This window comes from Cladophialophora bantiana (assembly GCF_000835475.1).
Source record: "Cladophialophora bantiana CBS 173.52 unplaced genomic scaffold supercont1.4, whole genome shotgun sequence".
Classification (NCBI taxonomy): domain Eukaryota; kingdom Fungi; phylum Ascomycota; class Eurotiomycetes; order Chaetothyriales; family Herpotrichiellaceae; genus Cladophialophora; species Cladophialophora bantiana.
In genome coordinates, this window is record NW_015971578.1 from 1,260,055 (window position 1) to 1,284,183 (window position 24,129).

Here is a 24,129-nt window from a genome sequence, read left to right on the forward strand (position 1 = left end):
AGGAAAGGCTGGATGAGGAAAGGAAGTCGCAGGCAATGTTTGTTCACGTGGACGTCGAACAAGTGAAGAGACGCCCCATGGTAGAGTGCCAGAGTGTCAGGCGGACGGGTCGCTTTGTCCAACAATGGCGACTTTCTTCTTCACTGTCCCTTCTGTTCCCAAATTTCGATGTACGTCCTTAGGGGTTGATGACTGCCTTGTCGTGTGACAGGATGACAAGTGACAGGGGATGCTGGGGAGAGGTAGGACAAGGTTACGCGCGGGCGATTGAGACACGGCCGGTTATAAATAATCTAGGTGGCATTCTTGCTCTCTGGTCAATCAGCCGCAAAAGCTTTGATATGGACGGAGGCGACCACAAGGCTGAACCTCAGTGAGGCGGGCAGCCTTGTCGCTTGGAAGTCAGATCTGTCACACTCTCCATTATCCCTGCGATCTCATCCCCTTACATCACCTTTCTGCTGTTTCATGATTTTGTTGACGGATCATGATGCTCGAGATCCGATTGCCATAACTGACATTCTTAAGCTTCACCACAAAGAATAATTTCGCTGTGACACGTGCCCGTCCCATCCTTTGTTGCCCCTGAAATAACACGGCAATAGATGTTGAATCTAGACCCGAGGTCTTTCCCCTGACATCCTCCAACTCAGACCTGCGTAGGCGACATTTGGGTATTTCGACTTTCTTGACACTCAGATACCGCGCAATCTGATATCTCGACGGCTGTGAGATAGGCCCCGTGGAGTATGTTGAATGCATCGTTCTCACACTGGTAGAATCGACCTCTTTAGAATTTCTCAAATAAACGGCGTTGATGCTGCGCATCGAAGGAGGGTTCCTCCTTTGGACAAGTCTATTTGTCCTGGAACACGACCTCAATGACCGTATCCGAGCTGCCTTCAGGTTGTACAAACGCCACAATCTCTAGCCTCTCATCTGCTTGCTTGAACAGGTCAATCCAATCATCCTTTCTCCGCTCAAGAGCATTTAGCACCGTCCACATTTGCAGGTCCGCCGTTGTGGTAAGACGTTCCAACGGTGGAGGGATGACTCCTATCGGAGGCATCACATTGTCTGAAACAATAATTCGCGCGCCATCCTTCATAGTTCCGCCTAGGCCATTGATGAGGTTCCGTAGGATTTTAATGGCAATGGCATCAGTCCAGTCATGTAGAACATGCCGCAGGAGGAACACGTCGGCGCCGTACTGGGGTTGGGGAGTCATAAAATCGTATTGCTGGAATGTGATCCGCGATTTGAGGTCCGTGGGGATGAGTGCATTAAAAGCATTCTCGACCTCGGGCAAGTCTTGGACAACAAATCGAAGAGCAGGAAACTTCTCAGCCAGTGACATGGAGATGAATCCACTAGATCCGCCAACCTATGCACAGGTGGTTAGGCAAGACATTGACGGTTTGCAACTAACCAATACTCACGTCGACGACAGTAGCTTTACCGAGGCCCTCCCAATCGAACCCTTGAATAGTGTATCTTCTGTCATGGCCACCACCGTCCATGGCTTGCATAGCTTGGGCAAATAGACGAGCGCGCCAGCCTCTCTCGGGCCCTTCACCATCGTTCGCCAGCCAGTCGAACAAGCTTTTCCCTTTCCCCAGGTTCCAGGCCATGCTGAACGCAGTTTGCGTCGGATCTTGCGTATCGCCATACTTTTCCACAGCATCCGCCAAGCGTGAACTGGCAGGCAGAACCTCTCCGAGATTGTGACGAATCCAGGGTTTCAGTGTCGGATTCTTGACCGGGGCCATGGAGAGAGCTGTGTGAGCGACGTGGTCAGGGCGGGGTTCAAAGAATATGTTTTTGGTCATGGCATGTCTAAAGAGCCGCCGGAGTTGTCTTTCAGTCAGGGGGACTTTTCGTGCGAGATCCGCATAAGAGATATCGCCATCTGATGGCACCGCGTCGAAAATGCCAAATTTTGCGAAAGCATTAAGGACGGTGAGATCGTGCTTAATCTACAAGCAGTGAGATAACTGAAATGCACCTCCTCGCCATCACCGCATACCGTGTAGGCCTGCCAGTAGATATAATCCTGTGGGCCGGCGGCCAGCTGTTCAATTGCCCAAGCCGAAGTGATGAGGTTCATCCGCGCATCTTGCAGTTTGGCGAGGTCCGGATTTTCAGGGTATTTCATGGGGCTGCAGGCCAAGAAAGATGGTTGTGGGAGCTTCTGTCCTTTCAGGCTGTCCACGATGGTCTTTGCGCTGGAAGCAATAGACTCTGCTAGGCCAAGGAGGCTGCGCTGGTCGATATGTGGAGATGCCATTGCCTAACTGACCAGTGCTTCATGTGAAACTTGGGGATTACGAAGATGGAAACAGAAAACAGAAGGGTTGGGGAAGAGGCGAACTCATTATATGAACGGCATTGTTCGATGCGTGAGCCTGAAACCACGGACATCGTTCGTGTCATTACCATCACTGGCTTGCAAGCGAAAGTCCGGATTTGCCTGACTGGTCGTCCTGGTGTAGGCCATGCTTGGATTCAAAGAATTCCCGTGCCATTTGCGTAACAAGCAGTCCAGGAGCAGCTTTCTCCAACACGATTACTAGTGCCAATACCATGCTTGACTGATATTGGCAGGTGCGCATCCAGTCAGTCCCACAAAGATGAATTGCTTAGGAAACACCTCCTGACTCTCCTCGCGCGCAACGACAGCAAGTCGCGTCAGCACTTGAAAGCCGCGTCTCTTCCGGTATTGACTGACGATGAGTATCTTTCTTGGACTCGCGAGTCGGCGCAAGGTTGTGGTTGGTGGTTGCTATTTCAAAGAGTTGCTCGCCATCTCACATGAGGCGGGGAGGATTCTGTCATATCGGCAATGGAAGCCCAAGTTAAGACTCTTCAACAGACAGTTTACGAGGAAGGATGAATGTGAGGCTAGTTGGTTACATCACGGTTGAGGTTGGAGGCATAAGCCAGAATCGTACTTGAACGAGAAGCTTGTCCAGATGGAGAACTCGGTGATCCGTTTATTAGAACAATCTTGACTTGCAACGGCGAAATCCCGAGGAGGCAACAATTTAGGTGATGTCTTCGTCAACTGATTCGTGGTGTATGAGATGGTGTTGTTCCGACCAATCGGCGGTCGATGGGTTGTCTTATGAGGTTGGGGCTGAAGGCGAATGCACGGTAAAGAGGGAGTACAGTGGAAAGAAGAGCCAAGGGGGCTTGTTCGTATTGACGCAGAGAAAGAAAGCAGACCATTCCATATGGAGAATCCCCGGGCTCTGGAATGATTACGTTGTCCTCTAATGTATGGAGTCCATGTCTTAGGTACCTTCCCGCAGTACGAAGTGTCGACCAGCGGCCTTTTGATTTTGGATGTATCACCTAAAAGTACATGGACAAGGGGCATCCGAAATACAAAGGCTTCACGTTTCGACAGGTGGTGAGGCTGTTGAAATTCACCAGCTGTAACGTTCAATCTCGCCGCTTACCCTGTGACCTCATGCGGTTGAAGTGACTCTCTGGGTCGAGTGATATACATACGGTTGGACTTTCATGTACGCTAGACTGATGCGGAGATCCATGCCAGAAGGGGCATTTGTCAAGTGCCATTATGATGAAGAGTATCCCGAATCAGCAAACTCAGGAGGCAAGCCACCCCTCTGGCCTTGACGGACTCTAGACCCTTATTGTGGAGCTGCAAGGAACCCCACCCAAGGTCTGGGGTCGGCACCGGTGAGGGCCGTACTTGGCTAATACCGGGAACGCTGCTGGATCCCCAGCCTACTGGTAGACCCTCATGCCCATGGTAGGGATTTCACTTGACTTCATATGGGATTCCACTTTACTATTATTCATGCAACTCTGTTGCAAGTACCTAATCCTACGCTTCGACTCGCTTCTCTTGCCATGGTTCTAACAGACGGTCAGGCCGAGCCAAGGTCGCCCCCGGTCCTACCATGCTGTGTGAGGATGCAGTGTCTTCGCCAAGAGAGAAACAGAGTTCCCATACAGGGAGGCTTCCCTCTCCGGGTTCTCGACTCTGTATTCACTCTTCGGCTAACCATTGTACCATGTGTGAGCTGGAGCTGAACGCTGCAAAGTTTTTGCAACTCGCTTGATTGGCTATATGCAGGTTCAACTCGCCTTGTCTGGTCTTGCGCTCGGCTGAAAGCAGCGCCAAGGCTGAGACAATCACTAAGCTCGTGAAAGCTTTCTCAAGCTCGCACGGCGTAAGACTGGGCCTTCCGACGTTCATATTGTTGGTGGATGGTGAATTTGTATCGGGTAATTGCCCCGCGTATGTATGTACCTAACTTCAGCCCCCCTCATGTTCATCCCGTCGCCCAGGTGAAAAGGACGTTGAGGGAATTCGTGCTACCAGCACCACGACCACCTTCGAGGCCTGAAGCAATGGCGAAGCCGCTCATCATATACGGCGCGTCGTCCCGCCAAAAAAAGGTTTCGAAGAGAAAACAGCTGCTCCGGGTGTTTCGAGAAAACTCGAGCAAACGGAATCCCTCACTCTATCTAGCTTGTTTGTCGAACCGGAACCATTAGGTAGTTTCATCTCTTCGTATCTGCCCGCCTGTCTGAGAAGATGATATGTGTGAAGTCGCCATTTCTGCTGGCTGCTCGCCTTCCTGTCCACTGTCGTCCTCGCCACACATTTCCGGCCTCTCTACCGCATCGACCTTGCTCAGGAGTTTTCCTGCTGCAGCATGCGAAACTCCAGCCAACTCAGGGCCGATTTGCTGCACTTCAACGGCCTGGTCAGACGAGATGATTGCACATCAGGCGATACTCTTTGTCCTGGTATGACCAAAACACATTTCGTTGAGTCCAAGTTTTGCTTTCGTTGTTCTTCTGTTCGCTTTCACTGACTAGTCCGCCCAAACCCAGACGGCTGCTATGTTGGTGCAAAACGCCGTCTGCTGCGCTGGTGGAGGTGCTGTTCCTGCCGGGGATGTTTGCTGCGACGACAGCGCGGGCGGCAGCTGCGCGATCGGCCTGACCTGCGGTTTCTGCGATACCGACGGCGTTTGTTGTAGCGACGCTTCATGTACCGTGTTGGCAGACACAGACGGATCGTCCGTGACACTCGGCCCAGACGACTGCAAGGCCACAGCAGGAAACACACAGGCTTCTGTGGCAACAGTGGGGGCCAGCGGGTCGACAACTCCTGCGTCGACTCCCACGCCGACTCCGTCCGAGACTCCACCGCCGGTTCCAACCACGACTGAGACCCCACCGCCAAAGCCTTCCAGCACGAAAGCACCACCAAATCCGACTACATCGGCGGCCATCACGGTGGTCGTGACATCAACCTCTACGACGCCGGACCTATTCACCAGCACCGAGGTGGTGCCACCCCCAGAATCGACCACCGCGTCAGTCGCTCAAAGTGCTGGCGTGGGGAGAGGTGTCCAGGGCCAGGGACTTGTCGCGAGGACTACCGTCGCGCTAGTGACGGTGAGCTTGCTGCTGATGCTCGCTTAAAAGTCCTTGTCGGCGGCAGGGCAGACGGAGCCGCACTGGTCTGGTGTGAGCATCCGGTGCTTGGGGATTTTGTGACGGGCATTGAAGAAGCCAATATACCAGTACTGTCTAGTAATTGTGGAGATTGATGATGACTGCATTCTGAACCCTCCAAATATGGCACCCTTTCTTCAGTGTTCCAGAATTCAGATATCCCGCGTTGATTGGGCGCCTGTCCCGCTGCGAAGTGTGATCCTTTTAGTTGACGGACATTAATTTGAGTGCCTCTTGAGACGAGTGATCGGACGCTGAATTTCCAAAGCTTCTCAGAATGGCGGCGGTGAAATAACGGATATCAAGGGGAACCAGAGGGCGAAGGACCTTATCAAATCTTTTTCGGCGTCCCTGGCTGTGCGAGCCTGGAGGATAGTACCCTTGAGGATTTGAGGATGTAAAGTAAGCCGACGACAATGTGGCAGACTCAACACCCTCGTTTGGTCTCATGGCCTTCGGTGGAGAAGAAAGAACGTTCCGCAGAGGTAGATATCCAGCTGCAACCACAACACCTCAACGTTATGCTAGACCTCTAAAACAATCCTCTACGGTTTTCTCCTTCATAGATTATGGTTGTTAATTTTCTGTCATCGATTGACAATTCTGACATAGGTTCCAAGTAGTCCCTGTTTCAAAGGACGTGGGAAAGCTGCAGCGATCCTCGGCTTATCTCATACTTACTCGTTGTCTTTGGATAGTTGAATCCGTCGACGCTGGAGATGGAAAAAATAGAATAGCTTGCACCAATTTGACTAGCAGTAGGAGCTTATCCGACTATGAATGGAAGGTGGGGTTCCCTATGAAGAAGGTGTACTCCTCGTCATTATTTCTCCCTTGCCATCAATAGAATGGAACACGGAGGACAAAAAGGAGAGAGCGTGACCACTGCCTCCCGTGTAGTTGTTTCGCCCAGACATACTGGTAGATATGTCGGGCTCGGCTCGCTGTGCAGCCGAGCCGAGTCGGTGCATGGGGAAGTAGAACCCGATTGGTTCCAGCCTTGCTCAACGAGGTTGCGCTCCTGATGTATATCAACTGCAACATCCAACGCTTGATCATGTTCTATATTGAGATCCGGCTTTCAGGTACGTGTTTTTGAAAGTGCTGTTTTATTTTCCAATCAGGACACCGCAATTTAAAAAATGTCAGCGAAGTGCTCCAAGTTAGCACTCTATCGCGGCTGGCCCGAAAAGGGGGTCTACAGCTGGTCCCCCTTTGTGACCAAAGTCGAATTTCGGTTTCGGCACGCTGGACTGGCCTACGACGTCGATGCTGGTTCGGTCAAGGTTGCACCAAAGGGTAAAATCCCCTATGTTGATCTCGGGCCCCTTCAGGTCGATGGCGAAAAGGGGCCCTCTTTCCTGGGAGACTCAACGTTCATCATTCAGAGACTCTTGAGCATGGGTCATCTTCCGGATCTCAATGAGAGCTTGCCCAAACAACTCAGGCTGGAAGATCTTGCTCTTCGAGCTCTGCTGGAAGACAAGTTGTATTTCTACCATGTGAGTATTTTCCAACGCTTGGTATTTCCTCAGCCGGGTTTGACATCATTGATTAGATGCGCGAGCGGTGGCTCGAGAACTTCTATGTCCAAAGAGACAAGGCCCTGTGGTCGATGCCGTTTCCAGTCCGCGTGCTTGTCGGATATCTCATCTATCGAGGCATCACAAACACCTTGCACGGTCAAGGAGTCGGACGTCTGAGCGGCGAAGAAGTTCGAAGCCTGAAGACGGAGATCTGGCGGACGATCGACAACGTTCTTGAATGTAGATTGCGACATGCTTCGGGTGATCATGACCTTGTTTGGCTACTGGGAGGAGAACAGCCCACTGAAGCCGATGCAACCCTGTTTGGTTTCATAACTTCTGTGCTCGTCAGTGATAGGTGAGTGCTCTAAGTCTGTATGATTAGCAGGGAGTTTCTGATTTCGCATCCCAGCGCTCCAGAGTCAAAGAAACTTGTAAAAACCTTCTCAAGCGTCATAACATACGCAGAAAGGATACACAATCACTTGTTCCCCGATTACGAGAAATGGAGATGAATGACCTTTAGAGGGAAAGCTTGGACTCGTGCTTCGACTCACAGAGACGCCTAGAATATTATAGGATACCCACAACGGCAGTTCTTCATTTATCGACGTTGAACTCGCCACCTGAGCAATACTGTCGGTGATTAGAAGATTACCTAGCAGGCAGAGGATCCGGAAGCAGGCTGATGGAAGAAATAGGACTGTCGACTAATTCGGGGAAACATTTATCACTCAGTCGTCACACCTTCTGCTCCCTGCTCTCTTTCTTGTTTTGGCGGCCTCGAGATATCTTGAGTTGGGTCCATTGGAGTTTGGATCTTTCTCAAAATCCTGGCAGGATTTCCCGCCGCTGCGTGGAAACCAGGGATGCCCTGCCCAAGGGTTAGAAAGAAGGATCTATGCAAGAGGAGGTGGATTCTCAAGGATTGATACTTTTGTTACCACGCTTGCGGCTCCAACAGTGCAGCCTGGCCCGATCGTCACCCCTGGCAAGATAATAACATTTCGTCCCAGCCAGCAGTCTTCGCCAACATTTATCTTCTTCCCAAGCTCGGGACCATTCGTTCTGTTCTTGAGTGCCGGGTCAAGGGGATGCGTTCCTGAGGAGAAGCTGCAGTTCGGCGCGACCAAGGTACGGGCTCCAATGCGGATGGGGCAGGTGTCGACAAACGAAGAGTTCAAATTCAATTGTGCTCCTTTGCCCAGCACGATATTGAAGCCGTAGTCGGCATGGATCAGGCCGACGACGGACGGCTCCTTCTCGAAGAGCTTGTCTTCTACCAAAGATGCCTGCTGGGGTGGAAGGGAGCGAGTGTCGTTGGTGATTCTGTGAAGCTGACATAGACATTAGACCATGGCTAAGCAGTCTCTCGCTGACCTACTCTCTCCACAGTTCAATGGCTCTGCGGCGCGTTATCCAGGCTGAGGAATTTAACTTGTTACAAGCTTGCTTGCATCGATCTCGAGCGGCGATGAGTTCGGGGACAAAAGCATGATATAGCTCGCCTCGTTGGGCCCTCTGCCACTCTGGATGGTCGAGCATCTTGTGAGACGATGCCCACTGTATTTAACCTGTATTTAACGCAGAGTGACTGATGAGAGGAAGACCTTCCTTTACCTGGTAGAAGTACATGTACCGAGTACGAGGTAAACTGGCAGGCAGTCAAACAGAAACGACCCCGGAACGGAAAATCATTGATGCGATAAAGCCAGCCGGCCTTTTTTCCCCCTAGTTTCAAGCCTCTTTGAGGAGAGTCTGATGACACAATTCTGCAGACGCTTTGAGAATCTCGCAAGCCGCAAGCCGTTCTCTTGCTATTGTTCTTCCAGCCCATGCATTCCCTTTTGACACACTCATTTGTTTGGTTATTTTAAAAATGTCCTTTGTGACGGGCCTTGAAATGTGGGCTCTTTGACTGCAACAACTGTCAGATAACATCATCCCCTTAAACCAGCCATCCAGCTACTCGCAGCTACTGCAATTTGAGACCATGTCCGACTCCTCAGCGCCCAGTTCTCCGGGAATCATCCATGAATTCCCTAGGGACCGGATTCAAGAACATATCAACGGTAGTGCTCGAACAAACTTGTCACCCATGTACATCCCACCACCATACCTGCCTGGGGGCAAACGGGCACTGTCAGGGGTTTCGATTCGTGCCTTTGGGTTAGGCATTGCGTTGGGCATTTCTACGGTCCTAACATTGGAGTTGGCATACTGGGGCAATGGCCTATGGAGGGCACCGTGCTTCATTGCAACACTAGCCATTTTCCACTACCTCGAGTTCGATATGACAGCAAGATATAATCCACCGGATGCCTCGATCTCGTCCTTCCTGCTGCTGTCAAATGGCATTGGCTATGCCGCCGCCCACGCTTCTGCCACGCTTGAGTTGCTGATTCGGTATTGGCTGTATTCTGACTACGCGCCCAGATGGCTGGGGCTGCCATTTCATATCCCCAGGATCCTTCCATCGATTCCTACCTCCATCACAGTTGGACTGGGTGCCACTTTGATCGTCGTGGGACAACTTGTCAGAAGCGCCGCCATGCGACAGGCAAAGACCAATTTCAACCATGTTGTGCAATGGACGAAGAAAGCTGACCATGTCCTCGTGACGGGTGGTGTTTATGCCTTTTCAAGACACCCATCCTACTTTGGATTTTTCTGGTGGGGGCTTGGAACGCAGCTGCTGCTGGGAAATCGCATTTGCTTTGTAATATATGCTGTGGTGTTGTGGAAGTTCTTCCACCACCGAATTATTCGTGCGTTGTTGCTGCATCCGTTCTTCTCACCCTGCCTTGCTGATATTTCGATCACAGATGAAGAAAGGCATCTTGTCTCTTTTTTCGCCGAAGACTACATTGACTACCGCAAACGTGTTCCGGTCCGCATCCCCTTCATTCGATGAGTTTTCCGTCAGTCTTAAAGGACTGTAAGTGTCAATCGGTTTCAGCCGTCTCCGGGATTCTTCCGCTTGCGACCCCGGACTGCGGCATTGGACTTGGGGACTGACTCGACGGTTTGGATGTTGACGGATTGGTATATGGGCGTGGATGTTTGGTCGAGCCAGGGGACATCAACCGCGTCAACGGTTTCTCGTACACACCGCAGCAGGTTTTCAGTACCAGGTGCCCCCTCCTCGATGCCGAGCACGCCAACACGAGGCTGGTGCAGCGCTTGAGCCAGCTTCTCTTCAGCCTGTGAAGACCATTCCACCAGTCTGGCCCTAGCGACCTTGGGAGCTGAGGTTGCTATCAGCAAAGGAAGGGAGGATGTCATTACGTCCGGAAAGTTCTGGCGGCAAATAAATACCACGAAGAGATTTGCACGTGAATGTCCCAATAGGTCGGCGTCTGTGTGTTGAGATAGGAGTTGGGGCTTCCGGCCGCGGGCTAGGGATTCAAGTCTGCGCACTGTGCTATTGAATCCGACCGTGAGGTGGTCGTAGATATCGGGCATCCATTCTGGCAGAGAGTCTTCTTGTGTCTTGTTCACCTTTCCAGCTCTTCCCTTGCCCTTGGAACGGGCAACCTGGTCGCGTCTGAACTCGCCAATGGGCTGCAGCAGCCGGAGGAGGAGCTGCAGGAGTGCCTGCTCAGTGTCAGGAGAGATGGTGGGCCTGGCAGACGGATTTGTGTTAGTCGGCGGAAGCTCGCAGGATTATGTTTTGATGACAGGTAGATACCATTGTGGCTCTGGATATGGAAGTGACAAAGCGTGAACGGTTGTTGTAGTCGGAGTTTTGTTTTGTTTGTCCATGGCTAGTAGCAATCAAATCCAAACGCATCCCAACGCACGCGATGGTGGTGGAGCCAAAAAAAAAAAATCCAAGAACACGAAAGGCGCAAAGGGAGGATGACGTGTGAGAGGGCCACCAGCTGGGAAGGCCCCCTCCTTCTTTCTCACGCGCCGCCAGACGCGTTTGGTGACTTTTGGTGACTCTGGTGACGACTGACGACGGATCGCCGACCGCCAATTAGCAGGTGTGCCGGGTCCTCTTAGCCCCTACCACTTACTACCACTTCGTCTAGGACAACCTTGGTCAACGGCAGCCTGCGAGCCTGGTCCATCTCTGTCCAACGACCATCCGCCTCACAAAACCACCATCCAGACGACTCTCTCCATCGCCCATCCTCAGAACAAATTCATTCTACTTTGGTTTATCCATAGGGTTGATTCCCTTGACTCTTCCCCTACCCGTCTTTGCATACCCTTATCCCCCTATCCCCTTGTGGTGACAGTTGCCTAAGACTCACATCTGGGCCCCGCCTCACCACCACCGCACTGAAAACCCCCTTCTGTCTCTGCTGTCCGCCAACCGTCCCTACTCGACGACAGACATGGCTCCAATCGACATTCATCTATCTCCATCACTGCTGGCCGTGCAGTGAACACCCATCTGCCCTCTCTCGTTTGATGTCAAGGTGAAAATCAGGCACCGCTGTCGCCCGCCCCGTTTGCCTTGTTCCTAAGTGGCGGCCTTCTACAGCTTTTGCCAAGACCTCTCACTGCCTCATCTCAACCACTCCTTCACTCTCCAGTCAGTTTCGTATTCACCGCTCTCTGTGTCTCTCTTCCTCTCTTTTGGTTGCGGACCTACCGCTCTTGCGGGCTTCCAAATGCGACTCTCGTAACATGTCGTCCTCAATATCCGACTCTTCCATCCGCAATCGAAGCGACTCAACCGAAGGTTCTGAGCTGCCTGAGCATGAGCACAAGCGCCCAAGGCTGAGTGATACCAAGCCTGATGGGACGCATGTCATGTCGGATCTACAGCGAGACAACTCCAACCCCGCACTTTCTGTGCCAGTCGTCCTTGCAAACATCGATGAGGAAAGAGCTGTCGTCAGAACCCCTCCGTTGCCTCCCAGAACGGCAGCCCCTACAGCTCTCATCTCTCCTACCAGCAAGGTCACCATTAATACCCGCCCGTTATCATCTCAGTCGGTTACGCAACCAAATATTGAGGCCGGAGAGCCTGCCATGCCATCCAATTCCTCGCTCTCAGACGCCCCCACTGTTTGTGCGGACGCAGAGAAAGACGACAACACCGACTCTGCTCCCCAACGTCGTCCGATGGACTCGGCAGAGATTATCTCGATACCTTCCTCGCCGAGCAAGAGTCCTGAAATTGAGATTGCTGAGCCCGAAGACTTTGACCAAGATCCGAACGAGACGAAGTGGACCGGTCGCATCAGTGGCCGGAGGTCCTCTCCACCAGCCCTGAAGACAGTTCCACCAGGTTACGTAAATCGGACGTTCCCATTTTCTCAAGAATGGTCATCAGGAAACACTCATAGAGTGATTGGCCGCATATCGGAAATTTTCCAACACGCTGGTGGACAGAATGGGGCAATATTCCGTCAAGTCAAGGACTGGATGATCGAGTTTGTCACCGTCTGTGATGAGCTCACCGCGAGACTGGTTGAAGAGGAGAAGGAATTCTGGTTCCGACTCCCAGATCTCATCGAAGGCCTTCTGCGACGAGAGGCTGGCCCACCTCCCGGAGCTCGGACCGAAGACCTCGTCGACTTCTTCGTTGCCTTCGCTCAAATTGCAAAGCTTCTGATCGACCTCGACACTCGGAGACTACGCGTGTTCTCTGATGATACAGAACTGCGTGGTTTGAAGTCTTTCAGCTTGTCGTGTGCGCCTTACCTACAGCCTATGACTTGGATCCTGTCGGTGCGGATCCCCTTCTACGACGCGTTGTCTCGTGCACACAACTTCGATCGGACCCATTTCTACACCCTCGTCATCGATCGCCTCGGGAACCCATCCACAGTCTCCTTGTTGCCATCCATCTCCGCCCTCCTGTCGGAAATATGTGCAGTTTTACCCAAGCGAAGCGACTTCTTTCGACATTTCCACAATTTGCTCTCAGTGACCAACTGCATCATGGCTCCCATCTCCAACGTGTGCAATATCGAGACAAACTTTGTTTACACGGCCTTCTCACAGCTCGATCACATCCGCAACGGTGCCGCAGAAATCATTTTGCAAGCAGACAATGCCATTCAGCACGCCATCGTGAAGCAAGCTGCATGGCTCAATCTAGAGACAGCGGGAAAAATAATTGACCTCCTGAATCCAATGGTGTCTACGATTGCAGTCGAGATCCCACAGATAGGCCAGGACATTATCTCTTCGGCTGGAGTTGGCTTCGCGGACTCTGATCTCACCGATCTCCCCAGCACGATGCCGTATGCCTGGAAGTTCAAAACACTTCGGAAATTCATAACCAACGGACGGATGGAACTTCGAGTTTCTGGCGTTGACAGCATGTCCACTGAACTTGTTCAAGTATTCAAAGAGCATATTAGTGGCCACCCACAGCCTGCAACGACACATCCATTGGTACGCTTTTTGGTCAAATTCATCAAGGAGAATCAATTGGTGGACTATATCGTCGGTGTCGACTCTCACCCCCAACTGATTCGCCGAGCCCACAACGTAGTTGGTTTCCTCTGCGTCTCTGGGACTTACACGGACGTCGAGACGGACAATATCTGGAGAACGATCGTCGAGAGCCAAGACCCACGAACTGCTCATGAGGTCTTCAATCTTCTCCAAATGTGTTTTACTGTATATGACCTTCATGCACTTTACTACATCTGCCGAAAATTGGCAGACTACCCCTTTCAGCGATTTGATCCGCACGTTATGCAGTTCGCGGCGCTTCTTCTTGAAAACATCAGATCCAAGACCGGTATATCACCTCCGCATGTTCCATTTGCCACAGATCCAATAACACGGAAGTTGTGCATCCGATTGCTGCGAGAAGCCTCGATGGAGGAGAACGCGTCTCTTGAACAAGCGCCTCAGATTCGGCGGGACTTTGCTCAACACCTGACTAATGTACTAGCTCTGGGCCGAACTGAGGCTGACTTTGCCACGATTGACGAGGAAGAGCAGAATCAAATTATGTCTGAGGCTGCTGCAAACCTCCAAGCCCATACCGAGTATGCGTCTGGCGATCTTCAGGTCTTACACTGCTTATTACCAATGCTGGGACCAGATGGAGTGGCTGAAGCTACCGAAAAGTTCGACCTATTGGGACTGCTCGTTGCCGACTTTGCATACCTACGAGATCAGTTCGACCTGATGGTCGAACGCAACGTCTCCGTCAAATCAATCGAAGCTATGTATGAGGTCCGTTCTGCGTGCCTGTATTACTTCATTGTGTTTGTGCCCGAAATCTTCACAGCGGATCTAGTGCAGGCGTTGTGGACATCCTTCTATTCCTTCTCACAACTGCCTACTGCCGTGAGAGCTAGAGCATGGGAGACATTGACCCATGCAATAAGAACCAAGCAAAACAAGGATCAGAACCTCGTCTTGGACTTGATTATCGAGAAACACCTGCCAACGCTAGTTCCGCAAGACTACAATGAACAAGTACTGGAGTTCCTTAGGGTATCGATTCTGTATACAATCCGACGCACTACAGAAAGCATCCCAGACTCTGAGGATGTCATTGTGGTACCCGGAATCGAGAGAATGTGGAAAGTCATGTTGGATGCGCCTCCAAACACTGTCGAGAATCAAGCAACCGACTTCATCATCAATACATATTTGGATAACAACCTTGTCACACGACGGTCGAAAACCGTGATAGACGCAACACATGCTTCTCTCGTGGACCGATCTGTTCAACAGGTTATGGCGTCTGCAGCTAAACTCAAGTCATACACGGACGGTACCACGAGCGGCGAAGATGAGGCCATGGTGATTATTGCCTCTGAGCACGAAATACGCGCCGAAGAACTGCGTTTCGATCGGTCTTTACTGTTTCTCCGAAAATTTCTCGAAGGGATGAAATTACGGCCTCGTTACAGTCCCATTCCCGACCAACAGGTACAAGGGTTGGCGGATTTCCCAGGGAAGAAAGGCGAGGTTGTAGAGCTCAATATTCAGATCATGGCCAGTAAGTATATTACTGACAAGATGCAAAAAATCACAGTTGGATCTGAGAACACTTGCGACGAATTACACAAGTATCTTTGTGAGGCGAGTGGCTTCACTCAATTCTCAGTTTTCAACATGGGACAAAAGGTGTTGCTCGCAGGACAATCTACGACTGTTGGAGAGTCGAAGGTGGCCTCCGGCCTGCTGATTGTCCACAAAACCTTGAACACCCCCGAGAGCCCGCCAACTCGCGCCACTCGTGCCTCCTCACCCGTTGACAACAAAATTATGCATCATTTTGACGACCTCTACGAGCTACTTGATGCTGACGAACGTTTGTCACGAGAAGTGTACACGTTCCTCAGCCTCTTCTCTGCACAAACTGAACTTGTCCGAGTCGTCCGGTCAAGGGAGAGGTCACCAACGGAACTTCTGCCTCCAGGAAAACCTTTCAAGCTTTTGTACTGCGCCAGAGCTTTGCGATCTTGCATCGAGGATGAGTCGTTCAGCTCAAATCCAGACTGCCAATTTCTCATTTACAGCATTCAGACTATCGTGCAGGTCCTACCCAAATTGGAGTTGAACAACCCCTCAGATGGGCTCCAGATGTCGACTGCACACAGTCTGATGGAAGCACTTCTTCTGGCATTCAGAGCCAAGGTCCCCGCAGAAACGTCCCGCGAGTATGTCGTAGACCACCAAGAGTTCGCGGTGCAATCCTCACGGTTACTGCGCTTTGCCCTGGAGAGCTACACAACCAGTATGGATGAGATCTCATCCTCAGCCATGGTGAAACTTGTCTTGGAAACATTCATCGAAGCGTGCTTGCATGATGATCGAATTTGGACTTATGTCGATACTGAAGCCGGTTTCAAGGACTTGATCATCACTGCTTTCGTCCAAGATCCTCGAGTCGAGGTACGACATTCACTCCTCGAGGTTGTGGTCGGTTTGACTGGCGCTGTTGGAACAAAGCTATACCTGAAAATCAACAATCCAAGAGCACCACGATCTCGCTTCCCACCTGCTTCCATTGAAAGCTGCCTCTCTCATTTGTGGACCGCCTTAGCGGACATCGTGCCTCCCGCCTGTTTGCAGCCTGAGCGGTGCGCCGAAGTCTGCGAGACAATGCTTGCCATCCTAAGGAGAATAGGCAAGTCTTTTCCTGTTGAGACCCTCAATCAATATTTTGACCAGTGGATCTCCATTCTCCTGAGACATGACCACGTCGAGATTGTTGGTCAACCCCTAAGAGATCATGTGGTTGCCTGTCTCACCAAGTTGCTCCTCGAAAGTTGCAAACTGCTGAAGGTGTCAAATGCACTTCCTGCTGGCAACCAGATCATCGAGCAGATCATTACGCTGTTCCTGTTTCCACCCCTTTCTGACAATGGGGCCGGGATGGACAAGAACTCGAGATTGCCGGTCTTGGATAGTACCGTACGGGAAAACCTTTACAATCTCATTCTTGCTCTGTGTCAAGGCCCACGAGAGCTCGCGACAGTGGTCACCAAGTTGGGGGACGACCTACTACCCCCAGACTTTTTTGAACCCATTTATTCACATGATCGCCAGAATCTCCGCACAGAGGTTGGGTACGCCGGGCTACGAAATCTGTCGAACACGTGCTACCTCAACTCGTTGTTTTCCCAACTCTTCATGAACGTGCAATTCCGAGAGTTCTTCTTGAACATGCTGAGCTCGGATGAGTCGAAACAGAAACTCGTCCTGGAACTCGCAAAAGTCTTTGCATATATGCAAAATTCCTATGAAAAGTCCATTGACCCTTCGATGGCGGTTGAAGCAATCACGACGTATGAAGGCGAGCAAATTGATGTCTCGGTGCAGATGGATGTAGATGAGTTTTTCAACTTGCTCTTTGATCGCCTCGAGAGTCAGATTGATCCTTCTGCCAGGGCGGCATTCAAGTCGATGTACGGAGGGCAGTTGGTTCAGCAAGTCAAATCGAAGGAGTGCGACCATATCTCGGAGCGACTGGAGCCCTTTTCTGCTGTCCAAGTAGAGATCAAGGGAAAAGCTCGTTTAGAAGACAGCCTTCGTGCCTACGTCGAAGGAGAAGTTCTTCAGGGCGAAAACAAATATTCCTGCACATCTTGCGGGCGTCACGTGGATGCTGTCAAGCGTGCCTGCCTGAAAGACGTACCCGACAATCTGATATTCAACCTCAAGCGTTTCGATTACGACATCATGACCGGGATGCGAACAAAGGTTAACGACGAGTTCCAGTTCCCCGACACGCTCGATATTGCGCCGTATACTCTCGCAAGACTTAGTGATGAGCAACAACCGGGGGACCCAGACTACTTTCAGCTCACTGGTGTCATCGTCCACTCTGGTACAGCAGACTCTGGTCATTACTATTCGTTTATCCGCCAGCGACCGTCAGTAAAACCTGTCCACGATTCCTGGGTGCAGTTCAATGACCAAGACGTAGGTGTCTTCGACACCAACCAGATGCGTGACAACTGCTTTGGAGGCACTTCAGATACTGGCTTTTATCATCTTCCGAAGTTCTACAGCGCGTACATGCTGTTCTACCAGAGGACATTGAGCATTCGCAAGGTCGAGGAGCAGTATCGTGCGCACGATGTTATAAACCCTGTTCGCATTCCGTTGCCGCATCGACTAGAGCAACACATAGCTCAACAAAATGAGCTCTTCCTGCGGTCTTACTGCGCACAGGACGCTTCGCATGCGCAATTCGTTCAGAAGCTCCTTGAACGTATGCCGCAGGGCGTGGACAAATGCAGTGAAGATCACACGCTCGAAACGGCTGTGATCGAAATGGTTCTGGACTATGTACGTTCGGTATCGTCTCGCTTCAAAGAACAGCCATCATTCGAAGAGACCATTTGCGTCCTTCTCACTTATACACAGCAGTGCCAAGAGTGCGCAAGAACAATAGCTCACTGGTTTCAGAACAACAGAGTACTGGAAGACGTGGTCGTCCGCAGCCCGTATCAAACAGTCCGGAAGTCTTTTGCCAACCTATTCTGTGTCGTTTTTACTCGACTTCATTCGTTGAAGAACGAGATGGAGTCTGGTCAGGCATATGAGAAATTGACGGCGGAGTATGGCGCTTGGCTCCAGAACTGTCTCGGCCAGCTATCTCAATTGTGGGACGTGGTAACCAAAGCAGGTCGTTGTTGGCCGGACTATTTTGGTCTCTTGTACACCATCCAACGACTGGGTGACGAGGAAACCATCTGGATCCTGGAAGAAGAATTTCTGGAAAAATGTATCGACATAATCATGATGCACCTGAATAATCCTGCCGAGTTCCCCTTGTCCAGGAAGCTCAAGGCGCGATACACAATGTATTTGAGTGCTCGAGAAAGGAACCGGCCCTTCAACCACCCAGTGCTCATCCGCTTCTTTGTGAGCCTCCTCTTGCGAATCGACTTCCACCTGCCTGCAGAGGGAGAGTATCGCCACTATGACAAGAAGATTGGTTTGACTGGCCCGGAAATTGAACTTCTGGGGTTGAACAAAATCCCCCCCAATTTGGAATGGCTCAGGCGTTTGATAGCAGGGCGGCAAAATCCGGCAACGGTGGACAGTCTCATCGAACTGTTCTCTGCAGACCGACGACTTGCTGGTGCTCTCTCCAACCTTCTGGTGAATGGACTCAATGATCGTAGTATCAACACCGCCAGCAGCTTCCTGCGATCAGTCCTAACCTTCTGCGAGTATTGTCGCTCAGAGAATCAGATATTCGACCTCGTGCAACCCGCACTAGAAAGTATCGCAACGGTAGGCGTTGAGTATGGCCGGGAATATTTCGAGTTTGTCGACGCCTTGTTGAAGGTGGAAAATGTCCACCTAAGCTTCCCTGTTGGTTTCCTAGAGGACCTAGTACTGCAGACGGTGCACCAATGGGCACCGACGTTTTTGCTCGCGCCCAATGAAGGTCAATTCAACATCCGCCTCGGAACCGTGGACTTGCTCAGACGCATCCTGTTCAACCCTCTACAAGAGACCGGGCTTCAAGACCCCCGACTCTACTCGACACTTGTCACGGCTGTGCAGGAGTTGGCGTCTAGTTGTTCCAACTTCGTGCAGACCACCTTCTTGAATCCTCGTAGCCGAGAGAGCGGCACGCTCCAGCCCGGCCAGGTCAGCCAATTGATCGATGTGGTGGAGCATTGTCTACAATACTTCGAACTGGACAACCCGATCCAGGAGGAGAAGATGAGCGAAATCCAGAACACCATGCTCGCACTGAGAACCAAAGCTGAAACGGCGATCGAGACATTGAGCTCGGCTGATTGGCAGGACAATAGCAGTGAACTGGCCGAATTGAGCGCTGAGGATTACGAAGATCCGCTTAGCCCGTGAGATCATACGCACAAAACACTGTTGGGCATGCGATACTGCTAAGGGACTAGGAACATTGAACCAGGCGCAACTTTCGGCGTCATTGATTAGAAGAATTTCTTTCAGGTACTCTGTGCACGCAGGAAGGGCGTTGATGGATTGATCTGGGATACCGAAAGGTATATGCTTTACGAGATCCAGCGGACAGGTCCCCAATGGCGAAAGACGAAGGATAATGAGCAATGCGAGCTTCCCTGTTTGAGGAATTGGAATGGCGCAACGTGCAAAATGGTGAATGTGAACATGGGAGGCGTGGTTGCTGTGGGCTATTTCTTTGCGGTCAGTCTTTTATGGTCTTCTGTTCCGGAGATGAAAGGGGGTCTCTACAGTTCAAAACAAAACGAAGCTGATTGAATTCAGACTTCGGGCATTCTGCGAAGATGAGTCTGGCTTGGAAGCAGCAAGGGCAGGCAAGGGTCAATTGGTGTCCCCGATTCGAATGCATGGTGCTGAAACAAAGGGCCTTTTGGATCATGTCAGCTGATAGAGGATTGTGGGAGCTGGTTGAGACGCGAACGAATATGAAAAGCAAGCAACAGACCTGGTTTTTCATGCCCAGGAATCTGCGGGAATCAAAAGGGGGTTGCCCACATGAGAACGTAATCCAGCCCTTTCTTTTTCAATCCAAGACAGGCGGGAAAGGAAGGGGGGCAATCAGGAATTCGGGTTCCCTTGTTCTGTCATGACTCTAATGAGATTAAATGAATTACAACGACCAAGACAAAGAGTGTGTGTGTGAATTTTGGTATCTCGTCTGCCACCATATCACCCATATGTACTTGGGTCTGGGCATGTAAGTAACCCACTATGTAGCGCTGGCGTGGCCATGTCCATGTCCATTCCATCGTAGAAAAGAAGCCAGTCCGCCATTCTACGCGACACCTGGCGCCTCCACCCCAACGCCTCACGCTTGACACCTTGAGGCATGAAGATATACAGAGACAGACAGACAGACGGATGAGATGCAGATGTAGTAGGGTAGGTAGATGATGCAACAAGCACCAGCGCGGACAATTTGTTCTCGCACCGAACTTTTGGCAATCCAATCAAGCACAACACAACACTTCGGCCAAGTCACTTTCCCGAGAAAAGTGGCAGGAGGGACGAGGAAACAGAAAAGGTCGAGAATATAGAAGGAAGGGAAAGCCAACGAGTGCGAATGCGAAAAGTCGAGTAGATTTCCGAGTAGATGCCTTCTCCTCTGCCTCGGGGCCCCTCTTTGGGGTGGTATCCGTCCACAATGCTCGTTTCTTACAGTGTCTTGACCCTCATCCACTCGCCTGTGCCGACTCCAAGGTTCAAGCCGTTGCGCGCCCACCATTCTCGGACCTCGCCTTCGCCGCCGCCGCCTACGGCGTCCTCCATGGCCTCCTCGATGTCGCACGTCTTGTACTCGACTCTCAGGCCGGTCTTGCGACTAACGTCCTTCCACCACTGCAGGACGCCAGCGTGGCCGTTCTTCGTGGCCCCGACGAGGACCTGGTTGTCGAAAATCATCTTGCTTCCCTTGAAGCGGTGCCACATCTCCAGCACGGGGACGTGGCCGTGTTGGGATGCAAGTCGGGCGACGCCGTCTTCGTGCGCGTACGGAATGCCCGACGTTTCCCACCACTCGATCGAGTTCGTCCGACCGCTCTGCGCCGCCAACAGGATGCTCTTGCCGACTTTCAGCGGCATCTCGCGATCTGTGCCGGCCATTTTCTGGGAGTTCTCCTTCCACCATTCAAGCACCTCCACGTGCCCTTTGGCGCTGGCCGATTCCAGGGCCTTTTCCGTGTATGTGAGTTTCAAGCCCGAATTGAGCCACCAATCCAACACCTCCACGAAGCCGGCGCGGGAGGCCCCGTCCAAGGCTTCGGGTCCGTATTCCTTCTTGATCACGGCCGGACAATCCTTCCACCATTGCAAGATGGTGGGGGAATTGTAGATCAAGGATGCCTTGTGCGGGAGAAGGGCCACGCCAAAGGAGGTCCAGAAGATGTCCTTTTGATGGAGAGCCAAGTAGGTGAGCAGGTCGGTCATGGAGAAGCGGAAGATGAGTCTTGTCGCGATCAGGGACAAGGTGGTTGGAGGGTTGGAGGAGGTGTTTGTGGTGAAGTATTTTTGGACTTGGGGCACCGGTTTGGTGAGGATGGTGTATTCGAGCGAGGCAGACTTGGACGAGCCAGGCTTGGGGACAAGCGGTTCCCATTCGTGCGGCACCGGGAGGTGTGTGTAGATTCCCAGCGCGGTGGCGAGTTCCCAGTCAGCTAGGTGGTCCAGAATGATGGTCCAGATCTCGTTGGGCAGCCGGGGTTTGGAAGACGTGGTTTTGCAGAGCGGGAAGTCTGGGATCGAGGGGTTGGTCTTGAGATGAGCCGTCCGCAGAACTGACTGGGCCTCACTCTCAATTGCCTCGATCATCTCTGTGGGACCAGCCCATTGCCATCGGAATACTGGGATATGGTCTTCCTCGACAGAAATTGTGTCCGACTGCGCAGGATCCTCCAAGTAGTCGAAAATGGCAGGAGACAGAACACGGACCCAGTCCCACTTCCGCCGCAGTTCAGACAACTGCCTGTTCCAGATGGGGTGTCTGAATTGATCCCTGCTCAACTCGGGTAACAGGTCAATTCTCTTTGACACATCCCAGCACCTCAAAACATGGAGGAGGACGTCGGTAGTGAAGCCGCTCAGCATCAAGCAAATCATACCGGCATCGATGGCCAGGAACATGAAATCGGCCCATCTGGCCAGCCGATGGCCCAACATCATGACTTCATTTCGGTGCGGATCTTGGGGCTTGTTCTCTATCCACTTTACGTGGTCCAGGCTGACGCCCGAGGCCATGTGTTGCTGAAAGTCGGACTTGGAGACTTCCGAAATGACTCGGAGGTTGAGGTGAGGATGGTGGAGGAGGTAGGGGAGCAATTCGGGCCCTATTCTTTGGCTCACATAGAGCAGAGCGTTGACCCGCCGTCGAATCGGGCGGCACGGCGCTGGACGTTCCATCTTTTTAAGGGGGTCTGGTTGCGAGGTATACGCCCTCGGGGCCAACGGAAATGAGGGAGGTATCAAGAGATGTTATAAATTTGGTGTTCTGAGCATTGGTGGCGAAATTTGGTTATCGGGAGGGAGGCGGTGGGAGGGATTGGCGATAAGCGCGCGATGCGGCCGGGGAGATGCGGAAGGGTTGGCGGTAGAGGGTCTTTGAGGCGGATAAAGAGTGTTCCTGTCCGGGTTGCAGAGCTGGGGGGGGGAGGAGAGGAGGAAGAAGCAATGCTGGTGGTATTCAGGACGTGGTGGTACAATAATATGGGAATATTCAACTATGGGAAGAGGGGAAATCCAAAGAATGGCCGATCAGACGATACACACTGGGTACTACTCAAGTAATGTGTGACCGCATAATTGGAGCCATGTGGCACGCTGCGGGCCTCTTGATAGGCGGCTGTAATCTCCATGCCACTGTAGGCTGGTCTCTGGTCTTGTTCCTGTTATGTAAGTTACCCGCACGGCGCACCCTCTGCAGGCCTCGACCACTCCACCACTCCACCACCACCGTTAGCAGTAGCAGTACCATTACCATCAGCCATCAGCCATCAGCCATCAGCCATCATCCCATCCCCCATCAATAAATTGGCAAGATCCCGATCCCCTCAGCTTGATGGACGCACCAAGGCAGCATCCATCCCCTTCTCCCCGTGCCCGTGTGACTCGGTCTTCCCACTGACGCCTGCAATCGACAGCATATAAAGCGACGGCAACGCCCTCAACGCCGAGAGAATCCCGCCATCTCCACTGCCCCCAAACCATCTTGCTGCCACCGACATGCCTCTAACCGACGTAGCTTCCTTTGTGCAACACCTCCTATCATCCAAACGCATTGTTGCCTTGTTGGGGGCTGGCCTGTCTGCCTCCAGTGGTTTGCCTACGTTCCGTGGCGCTGGAGGTCTATGGCGCACCTACGATGCCACCATGCTGGCCACCCCCGAGGCCTTTGAACAAGATCCTGGTCTATCCTGGCAATTCTATTCTTACCGCCGGCACATGGCTCTCAATGCCAAACCAAACAGAGCCCACCTTGCCCTGGCAGAGTTGGCCCGTCGCAATCCCAATTTCATCACCCTCAGCCAGAACGTCGATGGTCTCAGCCCCCGCGCCGGTCACCCTGCTGCCCAACTCAAACTACTCCACGGTAATCTGTTTGATGTCAAGTGCTGGGACGAGGACGGCTGTGGTTATCGTCGCAAAAATGATTTCACCGACCCCATCGTCCCAGCTCTGGCCCTTCCTCCGGAAGCTGATGACTCGCAGCTCAAGGCCGCTATCGAGAAGAAGAAGAAAAAGAAACACGCTTTGATTCGAGGAGCTGACATCTCAGATATCGATGTGGAGATCCCCGAGCTCAAGCGCGAAGATCTTCCGCAATGTCCGTCCTGCAAGAAGAATCTGCTTCGTCCGGGAGTGGTGTGGTTCGGCGAGTCCCTGCCCCAAGACGTGATAAGCGATGTGAACGAATACTTCGAGCGGCCTGAGGAAATCGACCTCATGCTGGTGATTGGTACAAGCGCCAAAGTATACCCCGCTGCCGGTTACACGAACCTGGCCAGGGCTAAGGGTGCTCGAGTTGCTGTCATCAACATGGACCGCAGCGATGCAAGAGAGCTCACAAAGGACGATTGGTTCTTTGAGGGGGATGCAGCGGTCATTGTGCCCGAGATTCTAAAGAGCGTAATTGGGGAGATAGGAGAGTTCGAGGAAACGAATCGACCAGTGCTATGAAGCCCAGAGGTCAAGCCCGTGAGTT

At 52.0% G+C, this 24,129-nt stretch overlaps 9 protein-coding genes across 9 annotated transcripts; 5 read left to right on the plus strand and 4 right to left on the minus strand.

Annotated features, from left to right (window-relative positions):
• Positions 1 to 856: 856 nt before the first annotated feature.
• On the minus strand, positions 857 to 2,287 carry Z519_03232 (uncharacterized protein; the record flags this gene model as incomplete). Its single annotated transcript, XM_016760984.1, has 3 exons — positions 857 to 1,384; positions 1,440 to 1,976; positions 2,027 to 2,287. 3 exons carry the CDS (start codon positions 2,285 to 2,287, stop codon positions 857 to 859), a joined length of 1,326 nt encoding a protein of 441 aa, XP_016622834.1.
• Positions 2,288 to 4,881: 2,594 nt separating this feature from the next.
• On the plus strand, positions 4,882 to 5,469 carry Z519_03233 (uncharacterized protein; the record flags this gene model as incomplete). The annotated part of the gene is made up of 1 exon (XM_016760985.1): positions 4,882 to 5,469. The coding sequence occupies one exon, from the start codon at positions 4,882 to 4,884 to the stop codon at positions 5,467 to 5,469; it is 588 nt and encodes a 195-aa protein (XP_016622835.1).
• A 1,175-nt stretch (positions 5,470 to 6,644) lies between these two features.
• Z519_03234 (uncharacterized protein) lies at positions 6,645 to 7,543 on the plus strand (the record flags this gene model as incomplete). The annotated part of the gene is made up of 3 exons (XM_016760986.1): positions 6,645 to 7,004; positions 7,061 to 7,386; positions 7,441 to 7,543. 3 exons carry the CDS (start codon positions 6,645 to 6,647, stop codon positions 7,541 to 7,543), a joined length of 789 nt encoding a protein of 262 aa, XP_016622836.1.
• A 215-nt stretch (positions 7,544 to 7,758) lies between these two features.
• Z519_03235 (uncharacterized protein) lies at positions 7,759 to 8,573 on the minus strand (the record flags this gene model as incomplete). The annotated part of the gene is made up of 3 exons (XM_016760987.1): positions 7,759 to 7,902; positions 7,964 to 8,357; positions 8,413 to 8,573. 3 exons carry the CDS (start codon positions 8,571 to 8,573, stop codon positions 7,759 to 7,761), a joined length of 699 nt encoding a protein of 232 aa, XP_016622837.1.
• A 448-nt stretch (positions 8,574 to 9,021) lies between these two features.
• Positions 9,022 to 9,942, plus strand: Z519_03236 (uncharacterized protein; the record flags this gene model as incomplete). The annotated part of the gene is made up of 2 exons (XM_016760988.1): positions 9,022 to 9,796; positions 9,854 to 9,942. The coding sequence occupies 2 exons, from the start codon at positions 9,022 to 9,024 to the stop codon at positions 9,940 to 9,942; spliced, it is 864 nt and encodes a 287-aa protein (XP_016622838.1).
• Positions 9,943 to 9,983: 41 nt separating this feature from the next.
• On the minus strand, positions 9,984 to 10,793 carry Z519_03237 (uncharacterized protein; the record flags this gene model as incomplete). Its single annotated transcript, XM_016760989.1, has 2 exons — positions 9,984 to 10,653; positions 10,720 to 10,793. 2 exons carry the CDS (start codon positions 10,791 to 10,793, stop codon positions 9,984 to 9,986), a joined length of 744 nt encoding a protein of 247 aa, XP_016622839.1.
• Positions 10,794 to 11,669: 876 nt separating this feature from the next.
• On the plus strand, positions 11,670 to 19,301 carry Z519_03238 (uncharacterized protein; the record flags this gene model as incomplete). Its single annotated transcript, XM_016760990.1, has 1 exon — positions 11,670 to 19,301. The coding sequence occupies one exon, from the start codon at positions 11,670 to 11,672 to the stop codon at positions 19,299 to 19,301; it is 7,632 nt and encodes a 2,543-aa protein (XP_016622840.1).
• Positions 19,302 to 20,591: 1,290 nt separating this feature from the next.
• On the minus strand, positions 20,592 to 22,331 carry Z519_03239 (uncharacterized protein; the record flags this gene model as incomplete). The annotated part of the gene is made up of 1 exon (XM_016760991.1): positions 20,592 to 22,331. One exon carries the CDS (start codon positions 22,329 to 22,331, stop codon positions 20,592 to 20,594), a length of 1,740 nt encoding a protein of 579 aa, XP_016622841.1.
• An 819-nt stretch (positions 22,332 to 23,150) lies between these two features.
• Positions 23,151 to 24,104, plus strand: Z519_03240 (uncharacterized protein; the record flags this gene model as incomplete). The annotated part of the gene is made up of 1 exon (XM_016760992.1): positions 23,151 to 24,104. One exon carries the CDS (start codon positions 23,151 to 23,153, stop codon positions 24,102 to 24,104), a length of 954 nt encoding a protein of 317 aa, XP_016622842.1.
• Positions 24,105 to 24,129: the final 25 nt, after the last annotated feature.